Raw genomic sequence first — 27,588 nt, 5'->3', positions numbered from 1 at the left:
AATATTTGCAAATACTGTAGTAGAAATAATCCACCCAAGAAGTGTTTCAAAATGTAATTTTTAAAACTAAAAATTGAATGTTAAAATCAGGATTCCAAAACATGTAGGGAACAATCATGGGAATATTTAAGGCGCCATAAGAGTTACACTGTAAAATATTTGCCATTAGAATCTAATTTAATATTAAAACTAGGCAACAAGAAAATTTATAATATTTAAACAACTTCCATTTTTTAAATTAAATCCAGCTGTTCACTCTAGCAATTGAGTAGGATACCTGAAATAATCTCCCAATAAGAGTAACTAATGAGACGACAGTAGCTGACTACCACCAAAAATGGAAGGAGTGGCTTCCAACCTCATTTTCTCACTGGTACTATCATTTTGCAGAGGATTACCATTTAGTTAAGAAATAACGGTTTGATTCTTTTATACGTAAGGATCCCTGTTTCAACCAATGTTTTATAAATACTAGCAAAGATGTTTTATTTCTTGTTAACTTTAAGTATATTTGCATTGATGGCATTCATATTGTGCAGCTATTTTAAATTTTTAAGTAAACTGCAAGTAAATTATTTTCCTTTAATGTGCACACACTGTACAGCTGAGAAGCCATTATAACCCAGTCTTTAAAGTTCTATTGTCATGCTGCATAGCATACTTCAATATCAAAATAGAAGGGTGGAGAAGCTAGCAAACTAGCCTGAAATCTGTCAGCATATGCTAAAACGTTTATAGGCAGCTTCCTAATACTAAGTCAGACCGTCAAGCTCAGTTCTCTCTAAACTGGCAGCAGATCTCCAAAGTTTTAGTTGCACACAGAGATGCCAGGAATTGAGCACGGGGCATTTTGCATAAACTGCATGTGCTCTATCACTGAGCTACAGCTGAGAATCTGTAGAAATGACTAAGATTTTTACTATTCATTTAAGTTATTTATATACTGCTTAATCACCAAAGTTTCTAAGTGGTATACATGAAGAATTTTGTTTTATGAAAAGCAGAGCACGATGTATTGGAGCATATTCTTGTCTGTCTAGTTCTGGGATAGAGAATCTGTGCTGGCTACCTTTGCCCCTTTCAGCTAGCATGGCCAATGGTTTAGTGATGATGCAGTACAACATCATCTGGGAGGGCCACCCTGGTCTGGGCGAAGTAGAGAGGGTTTTCTGTCGCTTGACATTATTCTTACTTTGCAAGGCTATGGAATATTTTCAGGGAATGGTGCGGGTCATATAATGCAGGAAGAGCCCTACCAGATCACAGCAACATCCTGCTTTTAATAGTAGCCAGGTAGGTCTGTGCGAAGCCGACAAAAAGGCCTCAGCGCAGTAGTCCTCTCCTTTTATTTTGCACCCAAACAACTGGTGCTCTCTGCCACACTGTCAGGAGAGGCTCCACATTGGTGCAATGGCCTAATAGCTGTCGATAGTCCTCTGTTCCAGGAATTTATCAAATCCCCATTTAAAGAGATCCAAGCTAGAGGACATCATCACATCTCGTAGATGATGCAGTGAGTGTTATGTTAAGGGATGACTTTCAGAAACATGAAACTTAAGGGAGGAAAACAAAGTTACATAAATTTACAGTTGTAAAAATATTTCCCTACCTGCAGCTTGCCCCAAAAGATCACTGTCCCCATTGCCAGTGCAATTCTAGAATGCAATTCAAGGAATACTTTCTATTAGAATTCAGTCTGGACAAGATTATATATGCTTATGTATGTGTACTGCCAAAGAGTCTTACTAGGTTAACAGGACTTCCTTGGAGTGAAGTGTATTAACTGAGTAGGATAGACGACCAAAACAATAATTGCCACAAGGAAACAAGATCCATTAATCCGAAATGGGGGAGAAACAGATATGTGGAATTCATTGATAACATCAACTCACCAGAATACAAAACAAATATAATTCTACCAAAAAAAGCAAATAAGTGGAATTTTACCAAGACACATACAGTTAGCCAATGGATATTGCCCACTGCTAAGATATAATAAGCAGAACAAGTTAAGAAATAAGCAAAAACATCTAATTGCCAAAAGCAACGAATCTCTAAATTTTGCATTTAATGTTTTTCATCACTTGATAATAAGTTAAATACAAAAGGTGTAATATGAACAGACATGAGGCACGGTTCACAAATCCTATTGTGCTGACATACCATTGCTCCAGCATGTCTCGGCCTTGCATAGCATACAACTGTGAGTAAGTCTGCCTGTATGAACTATGGCACATTCCTTGTACTTAGCCATTCCAAGACATGTGGGTTTCATGCTGCAGCAGTAAGAAAAACTCACATAAATACTAGTGCCAAGGCACCCACAAGTCAGTTCAGGCAGACCACACACACCAAACCCCATGAACTACAGGGAGTTATATAACCCACACTGCCACATGGTCTGAGGGCAATACAATACCCATCAATGCTGTTGAAATGATTGGAGTAGCTGCAAAGATTCCCAGTTGGGGAACATACCTCCATTCCTTCAACACCAGGTTTGGACCAATGGCAACTACTGGGGTATGCACTGCTCTTTTGGGGGGCCAAATAAAAAGGCAAATTGGGATGATGTGGGGGACTCCTCTACTCCCTGAGTCGAAGCATGGTGTAATTCCCTCCCCCCCTTCAGTTTGATCAGGGCACCAACAAAGCCACAGAGCCTCTTTGTTTCTGTGACAGTCCAACTCTATCTTTTCCTGTATACCTCTATGCTTCTCTCGGTCCATGGGTTTTGCAAGAAATGAAGGGGTCGAAAATGTTGTCTGCAAAGAACAGCATTGGGTATCATTATTTTTTACCAAAAAAAAAGAAAAGTAAAACATTTCATCTTAGGGTTTTTTTTAAGTGTACTTTGCTCTGCTTTAATAAGAACAAAACCAACAACCCAGAGCTCTTTAGAACTCTGCAAGCAGCATTCTAGGCTCAACATTGTAAAGTATATTAGAGACCTGTGCAGGTCTACTGGGAGGCCCATAAAGCCTGGTGGAGGTCACAAACAATCGTCAGGAGAAAGGCTGATGTGAAGCTGCGAAGGTTTTTTTAAATGTACATGGTAGTATATGCACCATTTGGCAACCTCTTAATTATTTTAAGGTAAGAAAAAGACAAGCTCCCTTGGGGTTATGGAGAAAAGTACATTCTTTTTACTTCCCCACAAAAAGCACCTGGAATTTGTCTGCAATTTGGCAGGCCCAATTCACTCTGGAGGCACTTCTGTGCCTATAAACTTAATCCACTCTGTGCAAAAGGGAAACATTTTAGCTGTTTTTAGATTCCCCATTATAGTGAATGGGGAACACAGACTTTCATTTTATACTGACTGGCTCAGGAGCCAAACTGCAGATTGTAGTGGAGAAGTACACAGTGTGATTCAGCCATAGTTCAGAATTTTGAAAACAGCAACACAGATAACAGATATCTTGGGACCTGTGCACAAACTCCAAGCAACTACTGCAGAGCGGCTGAGATGCAGGCTTCAGGAAACAGGCAGGGAGTCAACACCCAATGGTAGTTTGTAGGAGGAGATGTGTGGGGGTTGCAAAACCATAGTGGGCTGCAAAAGCACACTAGTGTTGCATCCAGAAATGGTCAGTAATCACAAAGTTGATTTTTAAAAAAACAATAGATAATGTACATTAGGAATACAGAGCTTCGTAGGTGCTGCTTTCATTAATTCTAAAACTAGAAAGACTTTAAAGATCACAGATATGTAAAAAGTGATAATCCAGGATGAAGGTAGATATAAGCAAATTTTCTAGACATATATACTATTTAAATCTTCCACCCCAATGCATATAAATCAAGAATTATTGGAATAAATAAGTGTTAACAGTAAGAGAGAGATGGAATTTGACTGAGGCATTCTTGAAGGGCCGGTGGGAAAACAAGTTCAATTTCATAGGCATAAGGTTTGACATTCAGATTGTGTACCTTCTTCATCTGCAAGGTAAACTGGTGCAAGAAATGCAAAAGAAATATGGCAGGCACTTTTTCCAAATGATGTTGCCTTAGTGAAAAAAGCTTCTGCCAATATATTGTGCGGTTAAAGGTACTTGAAGCAAAAATTCTGTTACAGAATTTCATAAGACAGTGACAGGTCGGAGCTGCTCCAACTGAGTTTCCAGTGCAGTTCGTTCTTGGTGAACTTCCTAGATCATGCAAACAAATAAACAACAATCAGAATATAGCCCTTAAAGGCATAAACACATAAAAACAATCTTGTCTTACTATGCAGACTTATAAAGTCCACTCTTGCAATCACTCCATAATTAATATACTTATAGCACTCACGCCCAAGTAAACTGATGTTACAACACTACAGACTTTAAACTCAGTTAGTGGCTTGGGTGCAGCAGTATTGCCTAAATGTCCCACTGACATTCCCCTATGCCCTGAATGCAGGGCTTGGGATCCTCAGTCAGTTTAAATCTGGGTGCTTATGGAATTAAACACAACAGTGTATTAAAGTACACAAAGCTTCCAGAAGATGGCTTATTTGAGATGCCACAAATATTAGGCTAGCTCTCGTCAACTGATTTGCCCAACATTATTCCGAACTCTGTTATAATACTAATGACTACAGCCAGCTGTAACGAGTTCGAGGGGCCACCTCTACACAAGCAATCTTGGAGCAATGGCTATGAGAGACATCTAATAATAATAATAATAATAATAATAATAATTTTATTTATACCCCGCCCTCCCCAGCCAAGGCCAGGCTCAGAGCGGCTAGTCAACTAGTCAAAATTCGTCAATCACTTGCCTTATTTTACTAACCACCATTAATTTGAATCTTTTTTCTTTCAACTCATACAAATATAAAATTCACTGACTGGAATATATTAGGCCAAGCACCTAACTGAGAACATTTTGTCACCGTTTGGCAGAAAAGCCAGAACTATCTTTTCTGTTCCAAGATTACATGAAAGGTAGGATGGGTGGGGAGGAGAAAGCTGGCTCCAACGTCCTACAGCAGATTTCTACTCACAAATGGGGATACTGGCTTCCCTTTCCCTCTGTAGTCCCCTAAAAATCAAATCTAGATGGTTGAGGGGGAACCCTGGAGCAGCATGGGGCTGCAGGGGAATGGTGGAGGGATTGGCTAAAATCTGTACTTTAGCTTCTGCTGGATCCAAGCTCCTTCCATTTGTGAAAGGGCGCTTTGGGGTCTAACCCACAGTCCCCACCCCACAGCTTAGAGTGCAAGTGATCCCGCTGCTCTCATATTTCAAGATGGGAGAGAGGGTATTTGCCTCCGCAAGGTGCACACACTTTTGTTTGCTTCCCGTATTTAACAGTGCAGACAGAGGCATATGACATAGGCTTCAGAGAGCTTCGTGGCACATCTAAGCATAGATCCCCACTTGAAGTGTGCTCCTTACCTTCAGCTGTTGCTGGAGTTCACTGTTCAACCGAGCTAGGACCACGTTAGCTTCTTTATTTTTACGGATAGCTGTCTGAATAGCTTTCTTCTGTTTTGAAGACTGTCTGCCGGAGAGTAAAGACAAACCACTTTCAGAAAATGTATCACAGGGCCTTCCTGCTGTTTGGTAAAAAGGGATGCGTTATGATACTTACACCTGAGACTAATTAAAATCAAAATGGGGTGGGGGGGGAGGAAATGCATTTACAAAGGAGAGTTGCTATGCAGAAATAAATATTTATGAAATCAGCACATTCAATAAGAGATCCTAATCTTGTGGAAATCAGAAATGGAAGGGAGAAATTATAGAGAATTGTAGAGTTGGAAGGGACCCTGAGGATCATCTAGTAAAACCCACTGCAATGCAAGGATATGCAGCGGTACCATACGGGGATCGAACCCACAACCTTGACATTATCAGCACCATACTGTAACCAACTGGCTATCCAGGCATTTTAATAGCCCTATCTGTAGGCCAGAATTCATTTACTATGTTAACCTGGCTCAATTTCCTCATTAAAGCTTATTTCCCTATATACCACTGAACTGAGATCAGCTCAAATGGAATTAAACACCACAGTGTTTTAAAGTACACAAAGCTTCCAGAAGATGGCTTATTTGAGCTGCCACAAATATTAGGCTAGCTCTCGTCAACTGATTTGCCCAACATTATTCCGAACTCTGTTATAATACTAATGACTACAGCCAGCTGTAACGAGTTCGAGGGGCCACCTCTACACAAGCAATCTTGGAGCAATGGCTCCAAATCTCCAGACTAACATTGCCAACTTCATGGACAATTGCCCTCCTACTACATGACCTGACATGGCCAATGGCACGCTTTTATGGATCAACACAGCTGTCCCCTATATATTAAGGGGGAAGCTCACCTTAATAAGTCTAAAGACAGCACCTGTGTTTAACTTTCAGTACAAACAGTCATAAATACGTTTTTCTGTTTAGTATAAAGAATGAGAAATGTATTTTAAAATGTAAGAAGAGCCCTGTTGGATCAGATCAAAGGTCCATCTGGTTCAGCACTCTATCCCCACAGCTGCCAGTTAGATCAAAGAATCTAGTCCAACCCCCTGCAATGCAGGAATCTCAACTAAAGCATCCATGACAGGTGGTCATCCAACCTCTGCTTAAAAACCTCCAATGAAGGAGAGTCCACAACCTCCCGAGGGAGTCCGTTCCACCGTTGAACAGCTCTTACTAGAACCATCTTATTAGATGTTTGTGGGAAATCTAGAGGCAGGACCCTACTTTTCAAAGTACAATAATCTATTTGAAGTCCTCTGCTACTCGTGTTCACCAGAAATAAATAGCCATCATGACTACTGATAGTATCTTTGATTTTTAAAAAGCATTTTTTTTGTTTTTGTTTTACTAGCATATCTGCACCTACTAGTATTTCTCCTATGGAAACCTTATTAAGAACATTTGCATACCGATATGTTTGCTGCCCCCCTTTATTAGTTAATATTTTCATGGTTTTTTCCCATCTGAGCGATAGAGGTAGTTTGCATGTTACAAAGCAGTAGTAAAAGTATAAATAAAACTCATTTGTACTCCCCTGCTTCTTCGTAGCATGCAAGAGACCAAAGTTATGATGTCACAAGGTAAAACAGAATTTCCAGTATGAGTCTTTAGATTCTGTACATCCATCTGTTCTACTTTTTTTTAAATGAATATGTTAGCAATTTTCATCTTGAGAGAAAACCAAGAAACTGGAAAAATGGGGGAAATATAGGCTAGATAAGCAGAATTGTTCCTGAGAGAAGCCTTTTATGATTTTCTGCAAGGTGTTAGCAGCTCTTAAATGACAACGTGATCAAAGGCAGATACATTTGTTTTAAAAACAGCAAAAAGTCCATGTGAAAAAAGTGGAGTTAGCTTTCCCACTCTCTAAAAAGAGAGGTGACAATTTGATCTTTGGAAGAGAATCCCAATGATTTTTCCAGAAAGTCTTCCCCCTGCTTCTTCACTGCCCTCCGCCACATCCTTCAACACTCTAGCTGAGGAAAACAAAAATATGCTTATTTGACTGATAAGTAAACTTCAGTCATTTACTGTTCTCAAAATAGGACTAATTTGTTATGCCAGCAGCAAATGAATCTGTTTTGAAAGAGTCAATTAGGCTCTACAAACAACACTAATACTTTCAGATCACTTAAAAACTCTTAGGAAGAGTTCCAGCCTTCACATTACTTGCCAGAAATGCATACTTTAAAAGGGTGTGACTCTCTACCACCGCTTTTCAGGTACTATATGGGATTAGAATTAAAAAAAAAAAAAAAATTGAAATGGCTGCATGGATTCAATGGCTAGGCAGTTATTCCTTCATTGTACTGGTTCCAAAACACATTTCAACAGCCCTCAAAATCATGGAGCCAGAACACTAGAACAGGTATCAAAGTTCATCTGTTCAGTCTCTTGCCATATATCAGGATTTTCCGCCTACCGTATTTTTTGTCCTATAGGGCGCACTGGCCCATGGGACGCACCTCGGTTTTTTTGGGGAGGAAATGAATAAAAAAAAAATCCCCCCCCCAGCTGCGGCTGCTGCCCCAAGCCTTGCGCACACCCGCCCGAAGCACGGGGAGCCCTCCGGAGGGCTCCCCGTGCTTCGGGCGGCAGGCTGCTGCCCGCAAGCCTTGTGAGCCGGCGGGAACTCCCCCGGGCTCGCAAGGCTTGCGGATAGCTTCCTGAAGCCTGGAGAGCGAGAGGGGTCGGTGTGCACCGATGCCTCTCGCTCTCCAGGCTTCAGTGAAAGCCTGCATTTGCCCCATAGGACGCACACACACTTCCCCTTCATTTTTGTAGGGAAAAAGTGCGTCCTATGGGGCGAAAAATACGGTACATCTCTCCATAGATTAACTGTCCTTTTCCAGATTCCCGCCCCTGCCCACCCCTAATCCACAGAAGAGTATTTCAGAAGGCTATATGTCTTTTTCAGCGAGTCTGCATGCTCTAAGTACTAAGAAAAAACAAGTGAGTTGCATAAGCTGTGTCAGCATCTGGTGGTTGTGAATTGCCCAAACAAAATTATTTTCAAACTTCACATCTGGAAGACAGTAGAAGGAAGTGCAGCTCACTTGCACTTTTTCCACATTCCCTTTTTTTAGAATGCTTTATATCCCACCATGTTGCCACAAAGCCCTCTCCCCAATTTCTCATAAAAGTCAGCCTTTTTACTTTGGGATTGTATGGTGGGATTTGATGGCAGGCAAGGAAGGGGCTACACTTTTCGTGGGAGAAAGTTCCTGGTTCTCTAGCGTCTGGCTTTCAGGCCGGAATTTCCTGCGAATCGGTTTTGATGGTGGTTGAGTAAGCAACACCTCCTGTGGGGGGGAAAAGAGAGCAAGGATTAAAATAACTATTGATGATTCATTAGGAAAACAACAAAGCCATCAGAATCTTATTAACAATTTTTTTCGGACCCAAAGGGTATTGTTTACTTTGGCTCTGTCTATCCTCATTCCCTAGACCAATTTAATTTACCTCTTTTATGGCATCATCTCTTAGGAACTAGTATCTTCATACCTGGAGTTCCTCAGGAATTAAAAGAAACCAAAAAATCAGTGCAGCTTGAAAGGTTCCATTCACTATGTTGATTCAAAATGGCATCCAAACTTTATCTAAACATAGATAAAAGTTTGATCCTTGGTTTCCGGAACCATCGTGCAAAATTTAGCTGCAATTGGTGCAGTTCTGAAAATTTCAGTCTGCCATCTAGATTCAAAATGGCAGCTAATTGTAGCCATAATACACACAAACAACAACAACCCATCCTGCTTCTTGATCTCAGAAACCAGCATGTAAAATCTGGCTACAGTATCTTAAAGAGTTGTCCAAACTATAGCAAACAGATAAACAACTTTCCACAATATATAGAAGTTTCCTGGGCAAATCCATTGCTAAGAATAAGAGTTACCTAACATTATAATTATGCTCTTAATTTTTGTTTATTTCAGTAGGACCACCACAATGAAGATTCTTCTGAATCAGTTTATTTTGGACCGAGACAATATTCCAAATGCAAACTGGAAAATTACATCAGAAGTAGTCACTAAGAGATTTTAAAAAGCGTGGTGGTAGAATGCATGGAAAGGAAAATTTGCATTATGTACCCATAAATGAACACATTCAATGGAAACATAGTTGATGACATAAAAACCCTAACTTTGTAGGTTGAATTTTAACTAATGTATTTTCTGTATCAGTGTAGATATATTGTAAACCGATACAGTATATATGCATTGACAGTATATACAGTAGCCCATGCATTGACAACTAAAACAGACTTAGAGCTGGAAGGGGGGGGGATACATCTTACAGTATAACATTGCGTATTTTCAGCCAATCAGGTTTTTATATGGTCAATCGGCATTGGTTTCCAATTTTCTGTATGTACTCCAGGTGCAACTCTCTGCCACTTTCGTGGCAAGGATACCTCATTTTTCAAGCACTGGATGCACTTATATACCTGAGAGAACATTATTATTTCTTCAGATAACTCTTACCTATTGCCGTTGCTACAAGGAAGGTGCCTTGATATTGTTATAGCACCTATAGGATACTACTTGAAATATGAATTTCTCAGGCTACACTTCCTTTTCCTCCATGCACACATTTATGCTGTTGTGTGAATTTATTGCTACCTATCAGCCACTTTTCTGAAGCAATCAATAAAGCAAGAACTATGATCCCAGCCTGAATCTTCCTTCCTTCTTTCCTTCTCCTCTTCCGGTCCCTGCCTCTACCTTCACTCAGCACCAACAGTCAGAAAGCTAGTGTTCAGCCAGTTTCCAAAATATGTGGTGGGAAAGTCTGAATAACTTAGTACTCCAGTTAACCCCCCTTTCCTTACAGCCCCCTTCCCTTTGTTCTAGTAAACCCCTCCCTTTAGGAAACAGAACCGTAGGAACCTCAATGTTCAGCTCTCGTCAGCCCCTCTCTAACCAGTACTGTTCCAACTTGCTTCAGTTTTCATGGGATTCTTCCTGGGATACATTGCTCCAGCCTTACAGCCTCACTCCCCTATGTCCTTATCCTGACTACCTTTGACACATTCCATTTCTCTTATCTGTGTTTCAGATTTAGCTAGGAATGTGAAGGAACACACAGCTGCCTGTTCCCTCTTTTAAGTTGCTCATATTTTTCCATTACTTTGAGAAGAACCCAAGATGCCTCGCTTAAGAAATGCAGAGTGTGGGGTTCAAGGGAACCAAAAAAAAGGCTTGCCTCCATTCAGCTTGCACCTTTTGCTTCCTGGGAAATGAAAACAATCCATAGCTTGCTTTCATGGAGGAACTGCGGACCACCACAACCATGTTTTCTCCCAAAGAACCATAGTATCCAGTAACCTTCTATGTGCAAAGCATGAACTTTACATATAAGAAGGACTCTATCAGTTTGTCTGTGGTAGGAAAAATATACAAGTTGCACTCATGTGGTGCCACAACAGATTGCTCCTTGTAGAAAAGTGCTGCTAGTGCTATTTCTTAGTGTCCTGATCTTCAAGAGAAGTCAGTATGTGGAACTATTTATCACCTTTAAGGGTTTGAAATGAAAAGAGAAAACTACCGTATTTTTCGCCCTATAGGACGCACTTTTTCCCCACCAAAAATGAAGGGGAAATGTGTGTGCGTCCTATGGGGCGAATGCAGGCTTTTCCTGAAGCCTGGAGAGCGAGAGGGGTCAGTGCCCACAGACCCCTCTCGCTCTCCAGGCTTCAGGAGAGCCACAGCGCCAGCCCCACAAGATCGGGGGACAGTGGGGAGGCGGAACGCCACTATACGGCTGTCTCCCAATGTGGTTTGGAGGCTGAAGGCGGGGAGACGCATGCTTCTCCCCGCCGCAAGCTCCGGGGACAGTGGGGAGGCGCAGCGTATCTTCCCGCTGTCCCCGGACCTGGTCTGCAGGCGGGCGGTGGGGAGAAGAGCGTTTCTCCCCGCCGCCAGCCCCACAAGCTCCGGGGACAGCAGGGAGGCGCAGCGCGTCTTCCCGCTGTCCCCGGACCTGGTCTGCAGGCGGGCGGTGGGGAGAAGTGCGCTTCTCCCCGCTGCCTTCCCCGGAGCTGGTCTGCAGGCACTTCTCCCCGCTGCCGGCCCCACAAGCGCCTGGGGGGGAAATAATTTTTTTTCTTTATTTCCTCCTAAAAAAACTTGGTGCGTCCTATGGGTCGGTGCGTCCTATGGGGCGAAAAATACGGTATATGTCTTGACCTTACCTTTTTTGCTGGGCTGCCTTCTTCAACTTGTGATGAGGACCTGTTCATTGGCAAATGCATTTCAATCTGAGATTCTTGTTCCATCTGTAACAATAGACAAGACACTGTAACACCAAAGTTGCTAGCAGCTACCCATCAATCAAAACTAGTTTTCAACACTTGGTCACACTCCAGTGTGACCAACAAAAGACATACGAGCAGGCTTTGATTTTTAGAGGCTGGGAAGCTGGTTTAGCTGCTGCTGCAGTGATGTCTGTGAATGAACCCCATTCTCCTACAGAAGTTAATGGCTGCCATTCGCTCTAATGAGAAAAACAAAAGTGTGCTACATTTGTGAGCATTATTACAGTACAAGTGAAATAAAATCTGCTCCCTATCCCTGACACTAGGTGGCCTGCTTTCCACCAACAAGAGATTCTGAGGTGCCTTGCCCCCAGCCAAGGATCCAGGAAACATACAAGTCCTACCCTCAACTGCAGTATACGTAGTCGTACTGCTAACATACAGTATAATGAAAACAGATGCGATTCAGCTAGCACTGCAGCTACACCACCTCCAGTCCTTTTAATGCTGCAGCCCTTACCTGGTAGCAAGCTCCACTGAACATAATGAGAGTTACATCTGAGTAAACATGCACCATAAAACAGTTTTCAGAGATCACAGAGTCTGAGGAGCAGCAGTGCTTGGTGAAAACAAACCCAAATTAGGAAATTAGTACAGCAATTTTAAATATGCGAGAGCATGGAGAAGGATCACATATGTGGTTTCCTCCACTTAATACAATAAAAAACTTTCTTTACTTCCAGCAACAGTTTAATTTCTGACATGTGGTCTCCATTGGCTACATGGAAAGCAACGTTATGGAACTGTGCAATGGGACTTATTTCCAACTAATCCAAGAGAGTTTTAGGATTGCAACACTAACACACAACAACAATTATATAATCAAATTATGTAATGAGGAACATTCTAAGGGGGAAAACAATGGTGTCTTATTTATATTAAAACAAATAGCTAGTTTTTAAGATCCTGCCCCTGACAAACATTCATCATGTAGCAAATGAAAACAAAGTTAAACTGAAACCAGCTAACCAATTTGATAGTCCTCTTTATGCAAAGACATAGTTTTAGCGAATCAATGAAGTGACAGTTTATGAAGCCTGACAGCTTCCTGGAAAGGCTTATTGGTGTACATAAGTAATGTAATATCTGCCTGCACTTATTTTACACACATTAAAATTTGGCATTTCTAAGTGGAACACAAACAACCTGGAAGTGAATGCATTCCAGAAGACCATTAAACTTCTGAAACGTTCAACAATCGAGGTGCAATTGCCAGTCAGCAAATTCCTTTGAAAAAAGGGAGAAACGCGTCTCAGAAGCTGTTTGACTTCCAAGGCACGTTCAAAAATGGAAGCATTCACTTCCAGGTTGTTTGTGTTTGGGTTCCAAATTGTTCGGCTTCCGAAACATTCAACAATCGATGTTCCACTGTATATTCAAGTTGCCATGTGAAGGTGCCAACTGGCTACAGGCAACTGTATCTGGCTCTGGTCTGTGCCTAGGTGGGAGGCTTTATTGGAAACCCCCCCCCCCACACACAATGTACACTACCTTGGGTGCCATGATGGAAGAAATGTGGAATATAAACGTAAGAAAACGTATGAAAGTTAAAAATTAAATAAAACCAGTGACATTGACCATATTGTATCTCTCATTATAACACAGTAGTAGTAGCTGGGAAAAGATTGCTGGCAGACAATGGAAGCTTACTCTCCTTTAGCAAGGTATACAAATGCAATTAAAATATACATCCAGGGCTGAGCCATGGAACTGAAAACAGAGGCAAAATGAAACTCCAGCTTTGCCCAACTTTTCTGAAGAACCTGACATTTTCTAAGCACCTGGGATGAAAAGTCACTTTGCTTCTGACATTTAATTTGTGTGCCTGTGTATGCATATGAGGAGAGTCATAATCTTTGAGTCAAATCAAAGGATCCAGAATTCAGAATGTTGTAGATGCATGAAATGCATAGGGATACCTGGGGATTGGTGAAACTGGCCCTTGTCAGGGGTGCAGGCTGCATGCACAAAAATTACCCCAGAGATGAGGGGCTCATTAGTTAATAAACTAGGTAATAACTTTCCCATGTTTACAAGGTTTTGTACTCTTTTATTTGATTTGTTTTATTTCATCTACAGAAAAGCACTGTTTAACCAGTCTAACATCAACGAAAAGAGAGACCGTTTAAAGAGGAGTAGGAATCAATGCAGCTTTTTGCTCCTTCCCTGGGTATGTGGGCTCCAGCAGATGAAATGGCTCAGTACCAAATTAAGGGGGAGAGGAGATGAAGAAAGCAGCAGAAGCACCAAATCTGTAGCCCCAAATTTGGGGAGTGGGTGGAGGGTGACATTCAGTCCACGGGGAAGGGCACAGCAGCAGCAGCAGCTACTGTGGCTGGTGGAGCTGCAAAGTTGTCTTGCGCCCCCCCCCCCCGAAAGAAGCCACCACCTGTGATGAGCAGGCAGGCCAAAGAGGTTTGTCAGCTGAGCACTCCCAAGCAAGGCCTCCCGGAGCATTGTGAGGATTGGGCTCCTCCCTGTACAATTCAGGGAGCCGCCTCAAACTCTCTTAAATTGCTGTAAACTGCTAATATATTTTTATGATACGGCAGTTTATAAATACTTTTATACATCATAAATAGATGAATGAAATCCACACAACCTGTCATTATATTCCTGGCTGCCCAAGTGCTGTATTCATTAGAACCATAATAAACTTCTTCCCCACATAAGAAGAACCCTACTGTATCGGACCAAAGGCTGATCAAGTCCTACAGCCTGTTCCCCAGAGGCCAACCAGGTGTTTCTGGAGAGTCCACAAGATAACATGAAAGCAATTAGCAATTTCCTGATGTTTTCTCCCCAGTACTGACATTCAGAAGCATACTGCCTTAGTTACTAGAAGATGCATATATAACCTTCATGACTGGTAGACATCAATAGCCTCATCCTCTGCTGGCTTGTCTAATTTCCTTCCAAACACATATAAACTGGTGGCTGGTCACCATATCTTATTGGCAGCAAATCCCATAATTTAACTATGTGCTGTGTGAATAAGTACCTCATAGAGACTGTCTTCACATCAGAAAAAGTATTGTGTGACATGGTCCTAATTTTGTAATATAGTAGGAAAAGAGAAAAGTCAACAGTGCGGATGCTAAATATATCTGTAGCTCTAGATCACAGAATTATATAAAACCATTGTTTGTTCCACATTAAAGTTGGACAATAAGACGGTTCTGACAGAGATCATGATGATTTAGGAACAGGATTAAGATACGTCCACCCATTTCACAATCTGTTAAAGGAACATAGTGCCTAAGTTTCCCTTCTACTTTTTCTTTTTGGCTGCTGCTACATATACAGATATGCTACTACTACTGTGAGCTTCCTGTACTCCCAACTGCCTTATTTGCCAAATAAGTATAAAATATATTTTCTCTGGGAAGCTTCAACAACAAGAGCAGGAAGCCAGCTATGCATTCTGCTGTGTGTGTTGTGTGTAAATTCCCAAACTGTAATGGGTTCTAAAGTCCTGTTACATGTGGACTATCAAGATCAGATGCAGAGAATGAGTGCACCAGCTCCATTAAAAAAAGCATCATGCCGACATGCCCCGTATGCATCTGATTAGAGAGAAACAAAGCAGTATGTAACAGCTCTGCACCAACATTGTACAGGCACCACAGCTGTATTCCTTCATGATGCAGAACATGTGAGTCAGCTGTTCATTCAGTGATGAATCCATTGTGCAGTGTAAACTGAATGCATAATCGGCACGTTGTGGTTATGTAGTAGTGCAGATACATCCTTAGGGCAGCTCAACACTGTACATTTAAAGCATATTCAATGCACAGTTAAAGCACAAATAAATCTGGGAAGTGTAGTCTGTTAAGGATGCTAAAAATTATATCTCTGTGAAGGGGAAACTACAGGCCCCAGGATTCTTTGGGGGAAGTTGTGTGCTTTAAATCCATTAACATACCTTAAATGTCTAGTGCAGGGTTCGGCAACCTTTTTCAGCTGTGGGCCAGTCCACTGTTCCTCAGACCTTGTGGGGGGCCGGACTATATTTATTTTTTGGGGGGGGGATGAGCAAATTCCTATTCCCCACAAATAACCCAGAGATGCATTTTAAATAAAAGGACACATTCTACTCATGTAAAAACACGCTGATTCCCGGACCGTCCACAGGCCAGATTGAGAAGGCGATTGGGCCGCATCCGGCTCCTGGGCCTTAGGTTGCCTAACCCTGGCCTACTGTGAATCTGCCCAGAGATAAATCATGGTACACGTAAAATATGAAAGGATGGCATTCAATTACTACATCCTGTCAGCATAAGGATTTCCACTACTGCAATGGGACCCACCCCCCGTGTGTGCCCTGCACCCCTCAAACAGATTTCACTTTGCGAGAAATCTTTGTGCCACTGGAACTTTCATATAGCACAGCATTGAGTTTGGCTGATTAACTGAGAACCACCAATAATAGTGTTAGAGAATGCAATGGAGGCAAGTTATCTCACTCAAAATAAAGGTTTAAAAAAGAAGAAGAAAGGAAAATGGGATAAATGGTTCTAAAAAGTTATATTCCCCAGAGTTGCATTAGTTTCTGCCTCCAGATTCTGGCCAAGTTTAACAAGCTAACACTTTACAGCTGCACACCTAAGCACTCCTCCCCCCATTTCTATCTGTCCATCTTATTTGCTTTCAGCTAGTTGTTCGCCTCAGTGGGACTTCTAAAAAGCGCTCAGAACTGACGTAACACTGTTTCCTGAAAATAACACAGTGTGACATGCAATTTAAAGGGCACCTGAAAGTGTCACTGCACTCATTACATAAAACTGAATAAGCTGCTGAATGAAAAATTATAACTGCTCTCCTAATTAAAATACTATTTGAATAGTTGTAAAATATCAATTATTCCATAAATATATTCCACCTATAAGGCAGCAGTACTGTCATCCAACTCATTTCCTGAGATTTCACAGTGAATTGTTCAATTTTTTCTATCTCCATCAAATTCAAGTGTCTCCGTTTAAAGGTCCCTCCTTCTCAATCTCATATTCTAAATGAGACTAGAGTTATGCTACGAGACTTGAGGATGTCACCCCCCCCCCCCCAATTACCTTAATCCTGGCTGACACTGAGGAAGCTGTACAAAAAGCAACATAAATATATCACCAGGCAAGGGAGTGGAGTGCTTGCCAGTAGAAAAACAAGCGCCAACATTAAAGGATAGCTTTTATGGACTCCTCGCAGTTCTGACATCAAAATAATTGATGAGGCAGAATTTCTTTACTGTTTTCTGGCTTTTTCTGTGCCATTGAGATAGGACAGGAACAACAATTAACCTTGGGTTTTTCCTTCTGGGCTAGTACAGTACTATGTGCTACCACAGAATCCAAGGACTGATAGGGACCAGCATCATCACTAAGTATCAGTCTCCAGGCATTAAAATCATATCCACAGTGATTTATTTTTTTATACCCCCACAAAACCTTTCACAGACTTACATTTCCCAACCTTGATTACAAGGGGGTGGGGGTGGGGTGGGGTCTTTTCCAAAGATGCCCAATCAAGTTCATGGAACAACCTAGGAAAAACCAAGTTGCTGTTTAGGGGGGTAGCAAGGAGCACCAGGTTGTGAGGACCCTATTCCATTGTGGGATGCTCAACTCAAAATCTATACTACACTCAAGCTGCATGGAGAGGTCTGGTGCAACATAAATATATAAATATTATTTCAAGTAAGAAAATAACCAGGTATGAACATGAGGTTGACAGTCTAACTGGTTGTCATATCCTTAAAGTGCCACCTAGTGGAAACTGTCACAATAGTTCAGTAAGAGTGAAATACACACTCACAAGGTCACTTGCTTGGCAAAAGCTGGCAGTTTCAAACATCTACAGGTGAAACACATGAATTTAATTAACTCTGGAGCACATGTATGAGAGCATGAACTTAACTGAACTTTCTAGTTACTCTGACACCTTTCTTATCCACCACTATCTGGCAGCTGAAATGAAAATATGTAGATGCACCTGTGTTGTGCTAGGTAAAAAACAACAACACACAGGCTCACAGCACAATAGATTTATGTTCACATGAAGATGAACATCCGATTCAACTTCTAATGTGCTTTACTTGTTCTGCTGCCACTGAGAGCAGCTTTATGAATGAACTAAATTCACCTATGTGGTCACCATGATTGGGCATGGCTTCCCAGTCTGTATGCAGCATAAATCAGCTTGCATGTGTAATGCAAATCCGTAAGAGAATCAAAATGAATTCTGCCCACAACTGAATTTAGTTGTGTACAACCCTAAAGAGCGATTCATATGACCATCTCTTTATGTACACTTTCTTCCTATGACTTTATTTTTCAGAATGGCTACACACATAGGCATGTTTTTCCTAAACAAACATAAAAGAAGGGGAAAAACCAGTCCATGTATACCATACCCACCATGCATGAAAACTGAGCAATCATCTATTTCTCTGCATATACAGGCAACTCCCCATTTGCGTGGGGTTGCAATCTGGGTCATTGCGTGCATCAGCTTTCATGCGTAAGCCCATCCTGTCCCCTTCCAAAACAGAAAATGACACACATGTCAGCGTTCATGTATCAATTGGACACACCATTGCATTAAGAATGGTTTATTTTCCCTTTAAAGTGTTGCTAATTTTAGGTCCTTAAATCTGTTTTTCCATCTCTTCCTCAGAAGCAGCTAGACTTTTTCGGTTCAATTTGTGAACCTCCTATTTAGCACAGTGAAACATCAGATTCTTTTTTGCAGCTTGTTGTAGAAGCTGAAAGTGATAGCACAGAAAGAAAACCTATAGGGATGCAAATGCAACAAGCTGCCAAAATCTTGCTGAGCCAACTGCTTTTGCAGCACTCTGCAATCCTCAAATTTTGATAAGCTGCTCTTTAAAAAAAGAAAAAAGAAGAAGCTGTCTGAGAGTCAGTGATAAGGTTTAGGGCAAAGGAAGCAACATATATAAATCACAAGAGTGCTCAGCGCTTTTAGAAGCAATGAATAGGACCTTGATGGAAATATTACCAATCTTTCATACTCCAGCTTCACAAAACCAGATTAAAGTAAGATAGAAGGCGGTATGTGTACTCTTCTATGGCTGTATTAATAGGTTCCTTGGTGTGGTTTTTTTGGTGGTTTTTTAAAAATACATATAATACAGAACGAAAGTATTATTATTATTTTTTGCAGTACCAGAATTCCTTAGGAAATATTTCATGTATTCAGCCAACAAGCTCTGTAGTACACAGAGCTTCCTCTGCCTTTAAACCTATTTTATCATGCCACTGAGTATTTATGTTATTTTATAGAATAAAATGAAATGCTATCAAGACTTGCACTTTAAATTTGACTGAATTGTACTCAGGTGATGGAGGATAGCATAAGTAATGCTATATAGCAATTTCTATCATTTCATTAAGGCAATGATTGCAATTAATGTTAAATGTGCTGTTGACTAGAGCAAGCCCACAAATGTTATGGAAGGTAAGCTTCTCTCACACTCTGTAAGGTGCCATGCATACTGACGGCGATATATACAAAATAATACTATAATTTTTTTGTTATTAATTATATATCCATATATTGTTGGACACAGATAAGGGGTAACGGATTTGGCTGTCTGTTGAAGCATTTAAACAGTGCCTGCACCTATGCTCAACCAGTTTATTTGTAAATAAACTTACTTACTGCAAATACCAGAAGCTTCAAGTGAACTCCCTAAAAAGGTAGCTAAAATCAGTTAAGCACTGTGCCCCTCAAACTTTTCACCACTCTGGGAAGTTGGGGTGTACATAACATTACTGTTTTTTCTTATTATCTTGTGTTGTTAGCTGCTTTGGACTGTTTAACAGTTGTTAAGGAAACAACTGTTTTCCCTCTCAATAAACAATAAACAACCATTCCAGCTTGATACATAGACTATTTTCTTTCTTTCTTTCTTTCTTTCTTTCTTTCTTTCTTTCTTTCTTTCTTTCTTTCTTTCTTTCTTTCTTTCTTTCTTTCTTTCTTTCTTTCTCTCTCTCTCTCTTTCTTTCTTTCTCTCTCTCTCTCTCTCTCTCTCTCTCTCTCTCTCTCTCTCTCTCTCTCTCTCTCTCTTTCCTGCCTTCCTTTCCCTTCCTTCTCTTTCTCTGTATCTACAGATATACTCATACACACAGATGCATGTATATATAGCAGACAAATACAGAATGCAGCTGCACTAGATAAGTAGTGCTTCACACACACACCCCGATGTCCCCAGTCCAAGAGATGACACCTGACTCCTGCTAGCACAACAAATGCTTAAGACATGAATAACTTTGCTAAAGCAATCCTCCTTGACACACTACAAACGCCATCTCTGACATCATTACTGACACCCAATACACAATTCATATTTGTGCAGATATAGTACTTTTTCAAAAGGTTTTCTCATGTGTGCACGCAAGAGAGTGAGAATGCTGTGCATATATATCCTTTGCAGCACAAAAGCCCTCATGTAGCCCTTTTGTAAGAAAAAATAAATGTGAGGCTACAATTTGACCTTTGCAGTAATGTCTTGCCAATATATGAACACTTTCCTTTTCCTTTGAAGGGCATATAAACCCTTTTCATAGCACCAGAATCTATACCCCCTGTGGGTTTTAAAAGAAGAATGATTTCCTATTCTACATGACATAATGTCAGAACTGTTGTGGGCAGATGATGAATAAAGCAGAGCGATGTGAGTACTTTGGGTAGCAAAAATAAACCACTTCCTTAATTGAATGGCAAATATTACAAGGCTATAATATATGTGTATATTCCCCCCTTCTTTTGCAGGACTCTGAAGTTTCAAGATCTCTAGCATATGTTAGATTTATTCCACCTGAATGTACCAGAGATGCAACTGAAGCTCATACTCCATCAACTCTGCTCAAACTCCACACTACTCACTGGGATACAAATTTAAACCCTGGACATAAGCAGCTCCAATAAAACTATGGGCTAGACCCATACACTTCAGGGAGAGGGAGAATTCAACCTTAGGGACATCCGAATCTTGCCTTTCCATAGATAAATGGTTCATGTTGCGCAGAGATGTCACTATCCTTATCAGTTTACTCTTGCCTGTCTTCTTCTTTGTTACCTAGGATTGCCCAATCAGTCTGAGGTGGGAAACTTGTGGTTGTTGTAACCAGTGGCATAGCGTGGGTTGTCAGCACCCGGAGCAAGGCAAGTAATTTGCGCCCCCTAACCCGTGGATTTGCGCCCCCTAACCCTAACCCCCAGATGTTGCACCTGGTGCGGCCGGCCCCCCCTGCACCCCCCACGCTACGCCACTGGTTGTAACAGTGGTGACTCAGCAAATCTCTCTCTTACATTGGAGTATTCCTTCTGTCCGGCCTCAGCCTCAACCTAATTGCCTTCTGTCTCAGGTGCCCTTTTGCCTCAGGCAGTCAAGTCTTTGGCTATGTTGCCCAAGAAGCCACTGGGATTTGGGGGCTGCTCCATACTTTTGCTCAGGTTTGTTTGATTTTGTGGTGCCTTAACAGGAGTGGATTGCCCTAGCTAGATCTCTTCCTTTGTCTCCTCTTCCCCATTCCCCTGCCTCTTTTCCATGTTTGTTGTTAGGAAGGAACCTCAAAGAGCGAAACCAGTGTAATGTTCTCCAAGTTTCTCTACAGAGCAGTGGTTCTCAAACTTTTTTCTCTGGGCCACACTTTCAGAATAAAAATGTGCTCGTGCCAGACCAATCTTTTACTGATAAGAAATACATTGGAAAACAAAAACAATCAGCTCCTAAAAGTGCTTGTTATATAAGCTGTTGGTGCATGAAGGTGAATTTGGGTAGCCTGTGCATAATCTTGCAATAATTAACCATCCCGCCATTCTGTAACATTTATACTTAGCACTTCAAGCTACAAAACCATTTTACATATTGACCACCATTATGAACATTATGTCTATATACATAAACAAACCAACTTATCTGAACCCAAATTGGGACTCAGTGGTTCTTGGTATTTCCCCACAAGTAATCGAACTGAAGAGAGGTACAGCGCAATGGCCCCCATGCTGTGCAACAAGCATCAGATTAAAGATCTCAAATATCATGCCTGTATGGTTGCATGAGTTAACGCATTAATAAAATGCAAATAAGGACGCTTGTAAAATTGGTAGCAGCTGATTCATCCATTACAGATTGGCCCTGATATGTGCAAATAATTGCTCATTCAACTGTTCTATTTGTGTGAGCAATCGGCTGCCCAAGAAGCATGTGGGCATGGAGGATGCCAACAGAACCCTTTGATAGCAGGAAAGCTACCACACAGGATGGTGTCCCAAATCTCTAGCATAAGCCACATTTCTCTCAGCCACCTAATCTAAATTTGGAGTCTTTGAAAGAAAATGCTGCTCAACTACTGCATTCATATAAAAAGAGTGTGGTAATTCTTTGTAACCAAGTGATTGGAAGGAAAATATTTATTTATTTTGCACTGGTCTAGAAAACTAGTTACACACATACACATACCCCAACCACATAAAATTACATAATGCCAAGATTCTGCTTCTCTTTGAATCTTTTCCATCACCCCACTCCTCTGAAAACAAATCTCTTTCACTTCTAGTTATGTATGTTCTTTTCAGCCAAGGGCCCCATTAAGTAATGTAACCCATATGCTTCTAACAACTCCAGTTGCTCTACTTGAGCAACAGCAAAGTTGAATTACAATCTCCAACTAGTATGTATAATATTTTGACCACTTTAAGGCAGGTTTTTATTGCAAGACATATAAGGTGAGAGAAAGGAATGGTGCTTAACCACAGCCAAAATTCCAAGATTCTGTATGTAATTTTTTTTGTAAAAAAAGATTGAATTATTTGATACAGAATGTTAATCTCTCCCAAACTGCAAGTGTATAGGGAATAAGTGTTTAACAGGCAACAGTGCTTATATTTTTTTAAAGGAGGAATCTTACCGTTGTTAGCCCAATCCGTACCCAAATCAATTCTACGCTTACAATTTAAAGGTGTACCTGTTCTTGAAGCCTGAAGTCTATGTAGCTTGATTTGAGTTGAGCATTTGTTTCAGCATTTGTGCCAGGATGAGAAACCTGCAGCACAGGACAAACTTTTAGTTGTGATATATTAGGTGGCAAGGATGTCCAGAATAATATTAATTAATTAGAGAAAATCTAGCCAACTCTACATCATATGATCCCAGGGTGGTTTATGACACAATAAAAAAAGTAAAACACTAGAATGAATCCAATTTGCCACAACTTATAAAAACAGGCAAAAATACAACATATCCTTAAGCATCATGGTCACCTCACTTGTGAGTGATGGAATTCTGAATGCAGTTTTAAGGCAGAAAACGGAGCTAAAATGATAAAACTAGAGAACTAGAACTTGCAGATCAAAAATCTACTCCGCAAAGTGAACAACTTGTACTACATTATATCACATTCAAAAGAACCTGCACAAGTTTATCACTGAGTTGATCTAAATCCCAAACTCCATCCACATTACAAAACAAAATCCGGGTCAAGTAAGCCAAGAAGCTACTCTGAAGCCTGCTGTGATGCCATGCCTGCTTTCTGCAGGGATCAGCTACTACTTGGTTGTGCAGGTGATCCAACAGGCTTGATATTACCATCTATCATTTGACAGGGGATAACTCCAAGCCTGCTTTCTGGAGGAACAGGCTTTATGACTGAATTCTGGGCTGCACAGCTGATTCCTGAAGAAAGCAGGTACCGAGTTGCCACCTACTTGGGTAGTGACTCAAAGCCCACTGTCATTTCCTATGCCCTGCTTCCCAACAAGCTAGCTCCGACACTGCATAAGCTCTCACGCCCATGCATAATTGGGGATGTACTTTAAGGCTCCTGGTTATTCACTGGCAGCTGTGTCTCTACCTGCCCCACACCTGGCGTCATGTATGATGTCAGTGTGCAGCAGGCGGAAGGGTTTGGGGGAAATGGTCCCAAGGCCCAAATTGAGACCTGTGCCAGGAAACATTGTTCTTTGCCTTTCTGGAGACTCTGCCAATGGCCGCTGCTCCTTTTAAAGACAACACTAAGCCCAATATTCTCATGCTGAAGTTTTATACGTACCTGTGTTACAAAAGGCCGAGGAGGTAGAGCAGGTGGTGGCGGTGGTAGCCAACCCGCCCGAACTGTAGAAACAAAAACACAAAACAGAAGGAGATAAGCAAATCTAGAAACAAGCTAGAACTAAACAAATCTATTAGCACTATTTGATTTTCTAAAAACTCAGATCAATTTAAGAAAACACACTTCAAGTGAACCTATCACCACTATCTTCTATGACCTCACAGAGACATCTCTATTCAGAATAAACATGACAAATACCGTCAATGCCGATGCAATTAACAAATTTCAGTGAAAGATACAGAGCTCGGTACATGAGAGTTAAACTCCCCTTGAGTTTTCTGTTCTTTGTCACAAACACTCTTGCCTTTAAAAAGTGAAGCAATATTCTAACATGGACATTAGAGAGCATTCAAAATAAAATGCGATGATGTGAAAAAGTGGAGTTGTACAGAAAACATCTGTGCATGGAATTAGATGTTCTGGCACTTGGATGAGCTAGTTGTAGCTTTTAAATATTTTTGGCAGGAGCTGAAGAGGGAAGAGACCAAACAAGTCAGTTTAGGGCTTTATGGTAACATAATATAATTCAGTCTTCTACTCTGAGCCAGAAATCTGAGATGCTAACACCCATGATGGGACCATCTATTATACTTCCCAATCTGGCTTCAGTTAAATCCATAAACCTTTAGAGGCCAGAACTGCAGAGAAGACGAGGCTTTGTGAAGCAATTATAATGACACATAGATTATACGTACACATGAAGCACGACTGAAGAATCTCTTGATAGTTAACCTTCTAGCAACCCCTTATAACTGCTGATCCTTTTTAGCAAACACAATTTGAAAAGATACTTAGCAACCTCTTTTGTGTTTGTTATTTGGACATTTAAAATTCTAGCACTAAAGTCACACCACGAGAATGCTATATAGATAAATGCATCCTAAACTATGAATCTTATTGCACATGCATTTTTTTAGGTATATCAAATCTTATCCATGTTCTCATTTTTAAACTTATTTGGGCAGGGATATTTATAAAGCATATGGGAATAATAGAGACTTATGCATTTAAAGATTTATAGGAAAATAGTGAGTGCTGGCCAAGGGTATGTGTAACAAACAAAGAAAAGGAATAAATGAGAATACTGAAGTCTGCTAATGTCTGGTGACATGCTGAAACCCAAACACCAAGGTGGTGAGCTATTAGAATTCAGGTAACGTCAACCATAAAACCCACAAACACATCTGTAGCATTAAAAAAAAGTTAAACGGCAGTCATCAAATGTAAGAAAAAACATGTATTATGTTAATAGTATTTCCCCCTCCCCATTTAGCCAGTTTTTATTTTAATTTATCTAAAATATTTATATCTCACTTTTCCACATGTGTGTTTAAGGCCGCTCATGTTTTTGGAGTGAAAAATCATATGAATGTTCAAACTAAAGGTTATGGTGAGAAATGTGTTCTCTGCTTAAGGTTACGGAAAAGAACAGACCAGCTGGATCAGACCAAATGCCCATCCAGTCCAACATCCTTTTCTCACAGCTTGATACCTATGAAAAGCCTGCACACAGGCTTCAATGAATGTATATATAGGAATCATTTTTCTGTTTAGTATTCCCATGGCATTACCTTAATGCTAGAATTTTAAATGTTGCAACAACAAACACTAGAATTTAAATGTTGCAACAACAAATGCTAGAATTTTAAATGTTGAAACAACAAGCACAAAAAGGTTGCCCAGTTCTGAAAGAGATTTCAGAATGGCATCATTTATTCATTCATTTATTTCATATACCACCCTTTGTCTGTAGATCTCAGGGCAGTTCACAGCATAAAAATACAAGATAAAAACACAAAATGCATAATAAAAACAAAACAAGCCAATAACACCCCCCCCCCACAAACACAATTAAAAGTATGTAAGATGTTAGTCAACCAAAAAGGCCTGGTTGAAGAGGAAGATTTTCACGTGGCACCTAAAGGTGTATCATGAAGGTGCAGATGAACTGCCAAGCGAACTCAATATTTGTTGAAGCTCAAGAGTATCACATCGGCCAGTTTTAAGTACAGTGGTACCTCCAGTTACAAATGCCTCAGGTTACAAATGCTTCAGGTTACAAACTCCCCTAACCTGTAAGAGTTACCTTGAGTTGAGAACTTTGCCCCAGGATGAAAATGGAAATAGTGTGCTGGCAGCGCAGCAGCAGCAAGAGGTCCCATTAGCGAAAGCACGCCTCTAGTTAAGAACAGTTTCAGGTTAAGAACAGACCTCCAGAACGAATTAAATTCGTAACTAGAGGTACCACTGTACATAAAATATTTAACTTGTTTCTGCAGAACATCAACCTAGTAGGTACAACTTAGAATTTTCCAAGTGCACTATGAGGCAACCCCAGACGTCTCCAGTTAAAATAATCTCAGTCGCTGATTCTTAGGGAATGGTCTGTGGGTTTAGATTTCAACATTTGGAAGGTGTGTGTGCTACAAAGTTTGGATTGCTTTTCATATGAAAAGAGGCATTTTTGTAGCATTTCCAGCTTGAGAAACCGACATAACCATGCAATTAGCAATTGGATGGATAGCTTCTTAATAGTAAATAACTTGCTTACTTATCCCAATGAAAGTATCAAATGTGATTGCCCTAATTCAAGGTTTCTTGTATAAGATTTTTAAATTAAATTGATGGCTATGCAAGAAAGTATATTTGCCCCTGGATTTCACTTCTGTGTTTCTTGTATCCCTTAAAGTGCATCTTTAGACCTCTACTAAATAGTCCCCCCCATAGAGTTGCAAGGGTTGTACATATTTGGGAATGACTGTTTTCACATTTTAATCTTTCCTCTATAGGAAAGTCTTTCCGATAATTCTCCTGATAACAATTCCCCACTGATAAAACCATTTTCTTACACATCACCACCCTTCTCTGCATGCAGGTGGAACTGACAGACACTAAGGAAAGCCTTTTAAATTTCACTGCCAGCCTGATGTCGGTGGTGACGTTTATTTCTTTCAAAAGGTTGTGTGTATGTGTGTGTTCCTCCTCATGCATGCTGAGTATTCCACAGATTAGTACTTTTATTAATACTTGTTTTATCTTTTGATGTTGCCTTTTATTTTGTATTGTGTATATTTTACAATTGTCAGTTGCTTTGAGATATTTTCTGCAGAAAGTGGAGGATAAATACAATAAATAATAATGCAGGTTACAGGATAGCAGCCCCCCCACAGGGACTCCTCTCCAGAGAATATCTGCCAGATATCTGCACAGGCCTAGCCCAGGTGCATGTTGCCAGGACAGAAGTGTGTGACCCTAATCATCATGTGAACCTTCTTCATGTATGTAATGTATGAAAGGGTCTTATATGCATCAGATATTCATTACAGACACCATGGGAAAACAGGCGTGATCAGCCTTCTCTTTGTAGCACCCTTGTATTTAATTTGTCAACTGGGAAAATTATTTGTTTATTAAATTTGTATCCCACCCTTTCTCCCAAAGGAGAAACACAATAGTGATAAAACAAAAATAAAAATAAAGAACAATTTAAGGACATACATAAAGCACTTAAAAACCATTAAAAACGTGCGGCCAACAATCACATAACAGGGCGCAATGATCAGAGCTGTGGAGAATGTCAAAAGAGCTCAGTAGGGGAAGCAGCATCACTATAGTCTCCTCTTTATCACAGAAACAAAATTGTATTGGGTATACATTGGGTATACATATAGTTGTGG

The 27,588-nt window shown here is 40.6% G+C and overlaps 1 protein-coding gene across 1 annotated transcript in view; it reads right to left on the bottom strand.

The window, feature by feature from the left end:
- Nucleotides 1-242: 242 nt before the first annotated feature.
- REPS2 (RALBP1 associated Eps domain containing 2) overlaps nucleotides 243-27,588 on the bottom strand; it is a 74,450-nt gene continuing 47,104 nt past the window's right edge. Inside the window, exons 15-20 of the mRNA XM_081907599.1 lie at nucleotides 23,852-23,913; nucleotides 22,769-22,846; nucleotides 11,661-11,744; nucleotides 8,624-8,769; nucleotides 5,385-5,490; nucleotides 243-4,151 (exon numbers count right to left, since the gene is read on the bottom strand). Of these exons, the coding sequence (XP_081763725.1) occupies nucleotides 4,083-4,151; nucleotides 5,385-5,490; nucleotides 8,624-8,769; nucleotides 11,661-11,744; nucleotides 22,769-22,846; nucleotides 23,852-23,913 (545 nt within the window). The 3' untranslated portion in view covers nucleotides 243-4,082. The remainder of the gene's footprint in view (nucleotides 4,152-5,384; nucleotides 5,491-8,623; nucleotides 8,770-11,660; nucleotides 11,745-22,768; nucleotides 22,847-23,851; nucleotides 23,914-27,588) is intronic.

Source organism: Podarcis melisellensis, assembly GCF_964234715.1.
Source record: "Podarcis melisellensis genome assembly, chromosome: 4".
In the NCBI taxonomy this organism is placed as follows: domain Eukaryota; kingdom Metazoa; phylum Chordata; class Lepidosauria; order Squamata; family Lacertidae; genus Podarcis; species Podarcis melisellensis.
The sequence above is the reverse complement of the archived record's forward strand: the minus strand, read 5'-3'. Positions and strand labels throughout refer to the sequence as shown.